Source organism: Raphanus sativus, unplaced genomic scaffold (assembly GCF_000801105.2).
Source record: "Raphanus sativus cultivar WK10039 unplaced genomic scaffold, ASM80110v3 Scaffold3050, whole genome shotgun sequence".
Classification (NCBI taxonomy): Eukaryota; Viridiplantae; Streptophyta; class Magnoliopsida; order Brassicales; family Brassicaceae; genus Raphanus; species Raphanus sativus.
The window spans coordinates 1-12,262 of NW_026618357.1; the positions used below are offsets into that span (position 1 = coordinate 1).

A 12,262-nucleotide genomic window follows, 5' to 3' on the forward strand; every position below is an offset into this window, starting at 1 on the left:
GTGGATAGAAGAGAGGTAAAAAAACAAAACACCTGCAAGTAAGCTATCCCAGAGCCACTCGGCAGAAGTGACCATGACTGACATTTCCCGAGGCCTAAAAGAATAAGCCCAAAACAGGTTGTACTTATTAACTTCTTGTTGAGCCTGGGCAAGAGAAGTTCCAAAGACATATTTAGCCTCATCCGAAATGATCATCATTGTAGCCGGAGTAGGATTATCGTTTCGCCATTTAAAAATGTCATCACGCATGCGAGAGTATATGATTTCTGTTTTTGTATCAACAAAACAAAAGGGTGTATAAGCAAGCCTGCAAGCAAGGGATAGTTGCTAAAACAAAAGGGTATGCACGCGTGAGTGAGTAAAATGTACTAACCCGGAATGACATGTACAACATCGATTCCAGTGGAAGAGAGGGCATGAAGGTGGCGTTTAGGGGTTTTTTTATAGTCACCAAAGGCAGTGATGGAGACAGGACCAGAGTAGCCTAGTTCCTTGAAAGCTCCTTCCAAACTGGGACGGACTCGATGAGCGTCATAACCGTCGGGAATAGGACAATCAAACATGTCCCACCAGACATGGATTTTAGCTGTCGCATATTCAGGCGTAGCAGCGTAGTTCTTCCCCCACTTGCTCGTTACAGAATTGAGTTGTTTAGGCTGAGGGTGTAAAACCTCCTGTTAAAAAAAAAAAGGATTTGTAGGTTAAACACTTTTAGGAGGATGATAAACATTTCATCTTAATAAAAACTTTTTTTTTGGCAGTTTGAAGACCCATTCGACTGCATAATATATTGAATATTTTATCGCAAGGATGGTTACTTGTTTTGCATGCTTTTCAGTGGAGAGATGCTTTTTGAAACTCTTCAGGCTTAGGCATTCCAAAGAGCACGATTTGCAATAAAACACGATGGCATCGCTGCTGCTGCTTGTCACGGACGCAGTCGTCCCAAGTAATAATTTTTTCCAGAGCCACGTTTCGAGTGTGTACACGAACAATTGGGCGCGAGGTTCGACTGAATAAGCCAGAAAAAGGTCGTAACTCGTGCGTTGTTGAAGCCGGGCCAGATCCCAATGGAAGACATCTAGCATCTGATTGGTTATGATCATCATTGTAGCCGGAGGAGGATTATCCTCTCGCCATTTCACCATATCCTTGTACATGACTGCGCACGTGCTTTCTGTTTCATTACAAAGGAAAAGCATATTCACTATACATACATACCCCCAAGATCTAACTATAAAACTCTTTATATATATAATAATTGGACTACTAACCAGATCTGATATGTACCACCGCGACTCCAGTGGAAGAGAGAGCTCGTAGCAGGCAGTCAGGGGTTTGTTTTTGGTCTCCATAGGCTGTGATGGAGACAGGACCAGAGTAGCCTTGTTCCTTTAAGGCACCTTCTATACTCGGACGGACACGATGAGCATCAATACCCTCTGGAACCGGACAGTCCTTCATGTCCCACCACACCGCTATATTTTTGCCTGTCTTCGCCGCCGAATCGTACCAACTCATCCTCTCTCTCTCAACCTTTTAACAAAATCTCAGACACAGATCTCCTCTTTCCAGTTACCACCACACCTTGTCCTAGGGTTTTCTCTTTTTCTTAATACATACATGCGTGCTATATATTGGGCCTAACCTAAAGCCGTTTAAGTGCCGTGGGCACCTAACCTTGCCATTGTTTTAGTAGTTGTTTCTTTAGCTGATAGTTTCTCTCCCCGTGAAATATCAACGCGGCTTAAAATTTCAAAAGCAAAAGCCATATTTACTCAGCTACACTTCTTATGGTCTCTATATATTTGTTTATTTTTTTAAGTGATTGCGTGAGACTGAAGAAAAGTTTTTGTGCCTTTTTACTATACAAGGTAACCTACAAATTGCTCTTTCTCTCTATTCTTTACCCTCTACTTCTTCCCTTTCTTATTCTCTGCTTTATATATATAATAATAAATAACAAAGAGTTGTCTCCATCTCGAGGTGCAGAAAAAAATGGCGGAAGAAGAGAATTCACTTGAATATACACCCACATGGGTCGTAGCGTTTATCTGTTTCATCATCGTTCTCTTATCTCTTCTTCCTGAACGTTTTCTTGAAAGGGGAGGAATTTTAGATAGTCATCTGGGTAAAATCTTACATTTCACCTGATAATAATAGCCAATAGATAAGTTCTGATACTTGTTTAGTGTCATAAAACGAATACACACATAACGTTTTTTACTGTTCTTTCAGAGGCGTGGAATATATTGCTGTAGAGAAACCCGCAGGAGCTTGCACGAACATCCTTTTCTCATCAGGAACCACCGGTAAGCTAATGAAAATAAAAAAACTGCAACATGGTATGAAGATGAGGATGTGGATGTTGAAATACTATATTTTGCGTTTCTGGTGTAGGTGAGCCAAAGGCTATCCCATGGACGAACATTTCTCCTCTGAAATCTGCTGCCGATGCTTGGTGCCATATGGATGTTCATCAAGGAGATGTTGTTGCTTGGCCGACCAACCTTGGGTGGATGATGGGTCCGTGGCTCGTTTATGCTTCCTTGATAAATGGGGCTTGCATGGCATTGTACAACGGTTCACCTCTTGGTCCTGCCTTTGCCAAATTTGTGCAGGTAAGCAATGTAACTATGCATTCCCATCTCATTGGCTAGCCCTTGAATTACCATGTATTTCATAGCATGGTTAACTCTGGGATTTGGTATTCACCATATGTTTATTATATATGGGGTTAGGATGCTGAGGTAACAATGCTAGGTGTGATACCAAGCATTGTTCGGACATGGCAAAACTCAAACTCGACTTCTGGCTATGATTGGTCACGAATCCGGTAATTCCCAAAAGTTATAGTAGCTAGGATTTTAAATGTTTGTAAATGTCCTCATGCCACTACTATAAAATTTTCCAGATATAAATAAATTTATGGAGGTTAGACTAACGTGGTGAAAAAGTGTTCGAAGAACATCTATAATTTTTAAACAGTAACATTGAAGTCTTATCTTTATACCTTTTCGATAGCTGTTTTGGTTCGACTGGTGAAGCTTCGAATGTAGACGAGTATCTATGGCTGATGAGCAGAGCTCATTACAAACCTGTAATCGAGTATTGTGGCGGAACTGAGATTGGAGGTAGTTTTATCACTGGTTCTTTGCTCCAGCCTCAATCTCTGGCTGCTTTTAGCACCGCTGCCATGGGTTGCAAGCTTTTCATTCTCGGTGAAGATGGCAATCCTCTTGTAAGCAAAATTTATGGTACAGTGTTAATTGATTCTGAAAGATTTAGGGTGTTCAAGGATTGAACTGAAGTTAGCATGGTCGTTTTTTTTTTCCTTTCCCTTTCCTCATTTCAGCCTCCAGACGCAGAAGGAGTAGGAGAATTGGCTCTTTGTCCTCACGTGTTTGGAGCTTCGAGCAGTCTCCTGAATGGAAATCACTACAACGTTTACTTCAAAGGAATGCCCACCTTCCAAGGACAGGTAAATCCAACTCTCTTGCCACATTTTCACGTAAGTTTCTTTATCGGTTCTGAGTCTGTGGCGTACCTGCTTTCGGTTAGGTTTTAAGAAGACACGGAGATTTATTTGAACGGACTTCAAAAGGATACTACCGTGCTCACGGACGTGCTGATGACACGATGAATCTTGGTGGTATAAAGGTAAATCTTACTTACTTTATATAGTATTGATAACAGGAAGTGCACCATCATAATAATACTCTGCCTGTTGTTCTTGTTTCAGGTCGGTTCTATTGAGATCGAACGAGTGTGTAACTCCGTTGATGAGAGCGTCCTGGAAACAGCAGCGATCGGTGTTCCACCTCCCACTGGAGGTCCTGAGCAGCTAGTAATTGCTGTTGTGTTCAAGGACCCAGAGTCACGGAACCATAACTTGAACCTCATGAAGAAGTCCTTCAACTCTGAGATACAAAAGAAACTTAATCCATTGTTCAAGGTAATATAACTACTAACAACAACAAAAACACAACGGCGTTTATAAGTTGTGTTGTTTTAAATTTTATACAAGAAATAGGCTAATGTGGAAATGTATATATAATGCAGGTGTCATCTGTTGTGACTCTGCCTTCCTTACCTAGGACGGCCACAAATAAGGTTATGAGAAGAGTTCTAAGACAACGGCTTACTCAGACTGGTCTAAACTCCAAGCTATGAGAGACTATTGTTTCCCATTAAACACAAAAAAACATTTGGTCTTTTGTTGTATCAGTATCAATCTACATCAATAAGTGATTTCTCAATTCACATACAGCATGTGGAATTGGTCTTCTGTGAGTGTATCAAGAGATCCATAAATGTAGTGCCATTTTCTTCTTAATGTGAATATGTACTTGTCCTGTAATTTAACGTGATTTGTCAATTATTGGGGTTGTGGTGACCAATCGCGAATTAGGGGTGATATTCAATACTATTACTAAATACATTGACAAAAAACGTAATAAATAAAAGAATAGGGGGCATTCTGTAATTTACGCGAACAAAATTTGGGATAATATTCACAAAAACGTAGCCATAGTTCAATCGTCTTCACCAAACCTTAGGATAACTTGAAACAAGAAAACGGCGTCGGTTAGACCGACGGAGGAGGAACCATGTCGTCGTCTCTTCTTCTCTCTGGCTCTACAGTATCTTCTCCCCTCATCGCTCCATCAAAGCTCTCATCAAAGCTGTAATCTCTCTCTCTTCCTTCATTTCACCTTCTTTCGGAGGTGGAATTCGGGTTTGACCCGTTATCCGATTTCAATTTCTAGGGTTTGTTTGTATGTATCTTCCCAATCGAATCTTAAAAGCTTATGGTTGTTTCTGATTAACAGTTCTCTCTTACGAAATCAAAATCAATCACTGTCACTACCTCGGAGAACCTTCAAAGCCCCTAGGTGCTCCTCCTCCGCTGATTCTCCCTACGGAGGTATATACTCATCTCCCATCCTTGCTAAAGTTTCAAGCTTTACGCTGTTTTAATCGTAACGTACTTCTCTTTTGAGTGTAGGCAACGTCCCAACGTTCCCTCGGACCAGAGTCTGGGACCCGTACAAGCGCCTAGGGATCAGCCCCTACGCTTCGGAGGAAGAGATCTGGGCCTCTCGCAACTTCCTCTTGGAGCAGTACGCTGACCACGAGAGGAGCCGGGAGTCTATAGAGGGGGCCTTCGAGAAGCTTCTCATGTCTAGTTTCGTGGCGAGGAAGAAGACTAAGATCAACCTCAAGACGAGGTTGAAGAAGAGAGTCGAGGAGTCTCCTCCGTGGCTCAAGGCTCTTTTTGATTTCGTCGAGATGCCTCCGATGGATACTGTGTTCAGAAGGCTCTTCCTTTTTGCTTTCATGGGTGGTTGGAGTATCATGAACTCAGCTGAAGGCGGTCCTGCTTTTCAGGTTTTTGCTTTTGCTTTTGCTTCTTTGGTGACGTTCTAATGTTTTTGAGACAATATAGTCTTTTACTAGAAGTCTTGGTAGATGCATAGATAAACTGGACTAGTATCATGAACTCATTGCTTCTGAATCTACAGGGGTTGGAGGCAATTCTAGTCTTGCTTAGCTTATGTTCACTAGAATTCCTTGTATAAGATCAACCTGTAGTAGTAGATAGATACATAGATAAAGTGGACTAGTCTCGCTTCTGATTCTCTTAAGATATTGGATTTTGTACTTGTAGGTGGCGGTGTCGTTGGCTGCTTGCATATATTTCCTGAATGAGAAGACTAAGAGCTTAGGGAGAGCTTTCTTGATCGGGTAAACTCCTGGTGCTATTTGAAAACTAAGTTGAAACTATCACTTGAATTGCAGGATTGATTGGTGGGTTTTGGTTACTATGATTGCAGGATTGGTGCATTAATGGCCGGGTGGTTCTGCGGTTCGCTAGTCATTCCCATGATACCGACGGCTTTCATTAACCCGACATGGACACTGGAGCTCCTAACGTCGCTGGTTGCTTATGTGTTTTTGTTTCTTTCTTGTACTTTCCTCAAGTAGTTTGCATTTTTTAGTCCAGACATTGTGTTGCTTTCTTGTACTTGTTCTTACCCGGAAATTGGAGTTGAGTTTCACAACATTGGTTGGCTAAGTATGGGATCAAACCAAATTGGATAAATATCTTCTACATTTCCTTTACCAAAAATAGGGGTGGGCAAAATAAAATTAAGAAATTGTGATGTTTTGTTTTATATTTAAATATGAATAATAAATTAATAATTTAATGTCACATGATGATTTGTTTTATTTTTGTAAGTTGTATTTTCATAACTGAATTAAAATAAAACTAAAAGTTAATTTGGATGAACTGAACAAGAAAACAGAAATGCTTATCTAAGACATCTTAGATTTTGTAGGATTGAAATATTTTTTAAGAACTCTAGTAAAGAAAGTTTCATAATTTTGGAATTTATATGACTATATCTATGTAAAAGATTTCAAAACTAATATTTCACTGGAATGTGCTTACTGCTTAGAGCAGCATTACGGGAGTGCTTAAGTGGGGAGCTTAGGTTTTTTGTAATTAAAAAAAAAAGAAAAATTACAATTAACTTAAGCGGTGGAGCTTAATTAAGAGCCAGAAGCAACGGTGCTTGTTCTTCTCTCTCTTTCTGGAAAAACAAATCCGACCAAGTTCCAGTCATGGAGAAACAAATCGATTTCACCCACTCATACCTTTTTTCTCTTTTGATACTGAATTAACCTCGGCGCCGCCGCGAGAGACAGCCAGAGAGAGATAACAACGAGCGCATGTGAGATTCAAATCGGCGACGAGCTTACACGTAGAGTCCAAAGAGCCAACGCCTCCTAAGTCATCGACGCATGAAAGCGACGGTTCATCGCCCGGCAACGGAGAAGGTGTCGGCGGATTGTAGACTCCATCGATTAATTTCGAATTTGTGGAAACTATGTTGGGGAGGATGATGATGAAGGAGAAACAGAGATGTGATGCTCTGTGTCTGAACAGAGGAGGAAGGAGATAGAAGAAGGTAGCTTTGCTTTGTGTAGATAGAGAGAGCGAAGAGGTTGAAGGAAGGAAGCGAGAGGCGCGCTTTGTTTGGTAAAATGGTGGAGAGATTTTTAGAAAGCTTTCACATGGTAACATGCAAGTTTAGTGCTTTTGCTTCTAACTGTTATCAGTTAGAGTTTCATTCTGTGTCTGTGAGAAACTAAAAGGATATATAGACTGTAATACACACTTTAGTTGTATAAGAATGATTTTGTTTGAGAGCTGAACTTATTGATTGTGTGGTGTTGGTTAGGTGAATAACAGGGAAAATGTTGGTGGTGATCAGTTGCGTGTTAGAGAGAAGCCTCTGGAGAAGCAGAGGTTGTTCCAGAGCATCCAGAGGCACACTTACTTGAAGAATCCAATGGACAAGGTCACCTCCGTTGCCATTCCTCTTGCCTTGGCTGCATCTTCTCTCTACTTGATTGTAAGTTTACATCTGTTTCATTTCCTTGTTTGTTGTTTCTAGTTCTCTCCATTCCCCTCTTTGTATAAATTTTGTTGTAAATAGGGCTGTAAAGATCGAAGTCTTTGTGGTATAACAACAAAAAAACACTATTGTTCTGAGTCGGGTCTCAAATTGCAGGCCAGTTGCTCCTTGTGTATTGCGTATCTATAAACATCGACATGCTTGCGTCCATTCTTCATGAACAATATACATGTTTGAGCAATGTTTTTTTTATAAGAATCTCTAAATAAGAACTCCCATTGGAGCACAAAATCAAAGTATTTCTTAACTAAGATTCTTGACATACATTTATTACTAAAAAAGTGATTAAGCACCCATTAGGGGTGCTGGGGATAATGATGCTCTTAGATCCGGCTATGTGTCGACAGGCCACCTCAAATTACTAAGTATATATAAAAAAATGGAGTACTATTAGAATAATCGGCGCTTCAATGTAACACAATTGTTATGCCTCCGCAGCAGCCAGCCAGCCAGCCAGCCAGCCACATGAGTAAAGTAAGACAACAAGGAGATTGAAGACGAGAAGAATCCTCCATCTTTATTCTTATACCCTTGAAAACTCCAATCTCTGCATGTTACTCCACGTTTTGCAATCCCCTGCGATCTCTGCAACGTCGCCGGAACTGTCCACCACGTAACATTCTTTGACTCGAAGCCACATTCTACTGGTGGTCGACAACATCCGAACTGAGTACAAGAATTATAAAACAAGAAATAATATGTTACACACCTACAACGTAATAATAACTAAATGACATATATATAAAAAAACTACATGACATATATGATTAAGAAGGCAATTATTTCTTTATCTTTTCCCGTAACTCACATATTGTTAAAATACAAAAACTACATTAACTACGAGTTTGTGAGCTACTCATAAGCATCAAAGTCCATAAAACCTAATTGTTATAGGGACAATCTTTACCACGTTTTTTGTCGGATTAAAGGCTGCAATGTATAAACTCACATACCTTTACACTCGAGAGATGTTTGGCGTCAAAGTCAACGTCACGTGGACCAAACCTACAAATCTTAAAATAAGACATGCATCTTTTGATCCCTTCCCAATTCTTCCTTTGAAGGAAATGGTTTCTGATCCAGTTCTGAAGATCACCGTTTCCCTTCCCTTAAAAGGCTTTTCCGGTGGAAGGATTGGTTACAAAGTAAAACGAAGATGGAGAGGACGAGGATGAGAAGAAAGGAGAGGAAGAGCAAGAAGAGGTAGATAGTGATTATGATGTAGCTGTCGTAGAGAGCGGCGATGAGTCCTAAGTAACAGATGAAGAAGAGGAGACTCGCTGTTACGATGAGTGGGTCTTGAATGAAGCGTTGACAATGTGATGGGCCTGCCAAGAAGAGGTAGACTGAGGAACATAAGGTGGGCAGGCCGATCAGTGCGAGGATTGCGTTCCTTGTTAAAATTTGAGTTTATATATAATGAACATTTCGCCAGAATAGAAACAAAAAACTCTCGTGATATACTCGTAGACCCGAATCACTGCAGCAAAAGACAACCTCTGTAATGGACTCTTCTAAAACGCCTTAAGAGTTAGAAAAACCACCCGTCTTTAGACAACAAAAAAAAAACAACCGGGTCACTGCGGCGTGTAAATAGTTGTTTTATACTAAAATGTCGGGGCCTGTTTAGTCACGAGGTTTATGTAAATGTTCATTAATATTTTTACATCATAATTTCAAGTTTAGAGTTGGAACTTATTAAATAATTAGGAGGATTAACAAAGAAAAAACTTATATAAAATTTTCAATATAGTGAAAATAAAATTGATAAATCATGACTATACGACAACAGTTCAATATGATATTTTAAAACTTAAAAGTGAATTATCATAAGACATGTAAAATCATTTATGTAATTTTCCTAATAATAATTATAATAAATCATGTTAAGTTGAAATACTAAACGGAGAGATACATCATGGCAACTATATAACCAGACATAGGCATTACGTCCGGACGTGGTTTCCAATTACTCACGGCATATTTCATGATACTTTTTTTGAAAATTGAAAAAAAAAAAGGTATCATGATACTTCATGCCAAGATTTCATAATTACACACTGGATAAAGTATAAACTAACTAATTAATCCTAAAAGATGATGAAAACGAAATTTTCACATTATTCTACTGTTTTTTTAAAGGAAAGTTGTAAGGGAACAATAATAGCACGTAAATATCTCTGCAGATGGGTGACAACTGAAACCATAGATAGCACCTTCAGGTAGGTAACGTCTACATAATGCTTAATAGTTTCATCTTAATTAATTAATTTTGTGTATTCATTACAAGTTTACAACAACACATGAATATCATATGGAACTTTGATATTACAGTGGTACGAAAACAGAAAACGTGTCCACACATTTATAACATGAGGCAGTGGTGGACCTAGGAAATATTTTAACCTGAGACTGTCAAACATTAAAAAAAACATGTATCAAATATGAAGATGGACTAGTTGAAAAACAAAAAAAAAATCTATAAACCATAGAGAGAAAATCAAAATTTATGGTGCGTTCATTTGAACAACCTTCATTTCAAGTAGAGGGCACCGATAGCACCGTTTAATTTCTCTGGTGGGTTTTAATAACCACGCGTTATACTAATTAATGCCTTCAGATCAGCATCCGTGATTCTCTGAAGTCTGAACAAATTGTTTGGTGTGATTTTAACTAGACGGAATTCATGATTTATGGTATGGGAGATTGGAGCAAAAGTTCATCACAATGACACTCTGCATTTTTTGGATCAAATTACACAATTACACTATGTATAAATAATTAATTAATGATTAAAATTATGAAAATATAATTTTGCCACTGTTCTAATCTTTTTTTTTTAAATGTAGTACGGGACAAAAATAGCACGTGGATATTAACACCTCCAGGTAGGTGAATTATAACATGCCTTTTATTTTGTCTTTTCTTTTTTTTTTGTTAAAGGGTTTATGCCTTTTATTTTCATTTTTTTGTTAAAGGGTTTATGCCTTTTATTTTCATCTTAATATTGTTTTTATTCGTTACAACAAACACATGAATTTTACCAAATAGAACTCTGATATTACCATGCAAACTCATAAACGTGTTCATATGTTTATTTATTTATTTTATTTTATTTTTTGAGTTCATACAGAATATCACTCCGATTTTTCAACATTCCATCCTGCAAAAATGTGAAAAAATCGTCATTTAAAACAGTTCATTCACATATTTATTTTCCTTTGTCACATTTATAGATAATTTAATATATGGAACCTGCTGAATGCCGTTCTCATGAACGAAACAGTTGGCTCCAACTATGGGTTTATGTGCTTGAACATACAATCCAGTATATTCTTGAACCTGTTCACTAATTTAATTAGGTCATTTGTAACAAAAAATTCTCAACCAAAATTTCTCAACAAAATAAGAATATTTCAATATTTTTTTTTTAAGTTCAGATGTTTACGCCTCCTTTGAAAGTTTTCTTATAAATATCTCAATAAATCTTTATTAAAATATTATTATTACTATTAAGAAATTCTGCGGATATCTTAGACTGCAATTTGATTACCTATGTTTTGAATTGAATGTTTTGCCTAATTTTGGAATGAAATGTTTTACAATGATCAATTCCTCCGGTTCCATAAAAAAAGCTTACAATGGAATGAAATATTCAATTCCAAAAAAAGAATAAACAATACAAAGCAATTAGTTCCATAACAATTTTATCAAAAAATAAATGAAATGAATTTATTCCCTTTTTTACTGCATTCTATTCGTCTTATTTTATTCTTTTCTATTATTCCATTTATTCTTTTTGATTCTTAGTTATTTTATAATAAAAGGTCAAAAAGGAGGGCTAGAAAGGTTACCATGTTGCTAGTAGCCATAATTTGGCGAATGTCTATTCTTGTGTAAGCACCATCCATCAGCTGTGACCCTCGACGTTTCAAATACATTACGACCTATACATACCAAGTAACAGGAATGTTTTACAAAAAGATTGCACAACTCCTACATGTTTTTCTAGGCGGACTCGGTGAAATTTACCTCTTCAAGTGCTGCATTCCCACTTCTCTCACCTATTCCGTTGACTGTTACGTCAACTTGTCTTGCTCCCGCACATATACCCTACGTACATAGAAAATGTAAACTAATTGTTCTATTGTATTTGAATAAATATGTGCAGATGAGTGAAACAAAAGCTGAGTTGGTTTTAGTACGGCGATTGCGTTAGCGGTAGCAACACCAAGGTCGTTGTGACAATGAACGCTTATGACAACATCATCGATTCCAGGAGTGTTGGCTTTGAGGTAGCTCACAAGTTCCCTAGTTTCTTGCGGCATGTTGATCCCTACCGTGTCCCCGAGGTTCACAGTGGTTGCACCCGCTTTAATCGTTTCTCCTAAAATCTTGCATAGAAACTCCTTCTCCGACCTGCTTCGTTTTAATCACAACCTACTTTTACAAATCATAATATGACATGATAGAAAATATGTAGAGGCCATTAGTCACTAGAATCAATAAATGTCAAACACCAGCTAAAACTCTTTTATAACATGACTGAAATGTTCCAGTTATTTGTTTTTGTTTACATGTGAAAGAGAGTTCGTGCTTAAAAGATACATTTTTTTCTTGATAACCTAACTGTTCCATACCGACCGACATACCATATTAGTCCAAAAGAAAATAATAATCCATACCATAGCCTATGAAATCTTAGTTGTCCCACAACTTCATGATGGCAACTACTGGTGGCCCACCATAAATTAGTTGAAAGAAACTTTACATTT

General features: G+C 38.1%; 4 protein-coding genes and 1 pseudogene across 4 annotated transcripts; 2 read left to right on the forward strand and 3 right to left on the reverse strand.

Annotated features, from left to right (window-relative positions):
• Positions 1-32: 32 nt before the first annotated feature.
• Positions 33-1,777, reverse strand: LOC130506259 (uncharacterized; the record flags this gene model as incomplete). The annotated part of the gene is made up of 4 exons (XM_057000891.1): positions 1,275-1,777; positions 819-1,177; positions 374-674; positions 33-266 (listed from the first exon to the last, which is right to left on the reverse strand). Coding segments are annotated over exons 1-4 (1,141 nt in total), but the record flags the coding sequence as incomplete, so codon positions are not given.
• Positions 1,778-1,998: 221 nt separating this feature from the next.
• On the forward strand, positions 1,999-4,218 carry LOC130506260 (probable acyl-activating enzyme 17, peroxisomal). The gene is made up of 9 exons (XM_057000892.1): positions 1,999-2,131; positions 2,241-2,312; positions 2,401-2,621; positions 2,742-2,836; positions 3,025-3,241; positions 3,356-3,481; positions 3,562-3,660; positions 3,743-3,955; positions 4,063-4,218. Exons 1-9 carry the CDS (start codon positions 1,999-2,001, stop codon positions 4,171-4,173), a joined length of 1,287 nt encoding a protein of 428 aa, XP_056856872.1. The 3' UTR covers positions 4,174-4,218.
• Positions 4,219-4,527: 309 nt separating this feature from the next.
• LOC108832675 (protein CHAPERONE-LIKE PROTEIN OF POR1, chloroplastic-like) lies at positions 4,528-6,067 on the forward strand. The gene is made up of 5 exons (XM_018606132.2): positions 4,528-4,687; positions 4,833-4,927; positions 5,009-5,391; positions 5,672-5,748; positions 5,838-6,067. Exons 1-5 carry the CDS (start codon positions 4,611-4,613, stop codon positions 5,986-5,988), a joined length of 783 nt encoding a protein of 260 aa, XP_018461634.1. The 5' UTR covers positions 4,528-4,610; the 3' UTR covers positions 5,989-6,067.
• Positions 6,068-7,595: 1,528 nt separating this feature from the next.
• On the reverse strand, positions 7,596-8,891 carry LOC108832674 (tetraspanin-12-like; annotated as a pseudogene).
• A 1,708-nt stretch (positions 8,892-10,599) lies between these two features.
• On the reverse strand, positions 10,600-11,906 carry LOC108832673 (methylthioalkylmalate synthase 1, chloroplastic-like; the record flags this gene model as incomplete). The annotated part of the gene is made up of 5 exons (XM_057000893.1): positions 10,600-10,650; positions 10,743-10,829; positions 11,342-11,434; positions 11,520-11,600; positions 11,693-11,906. Coding segments are annotated over 5 exons (526 nt in total), but the record flags the coding sequence as incomplete, so codon positions are not given.
• Positions 11,907-12,262: the final 356 nt, after the last annotated feature.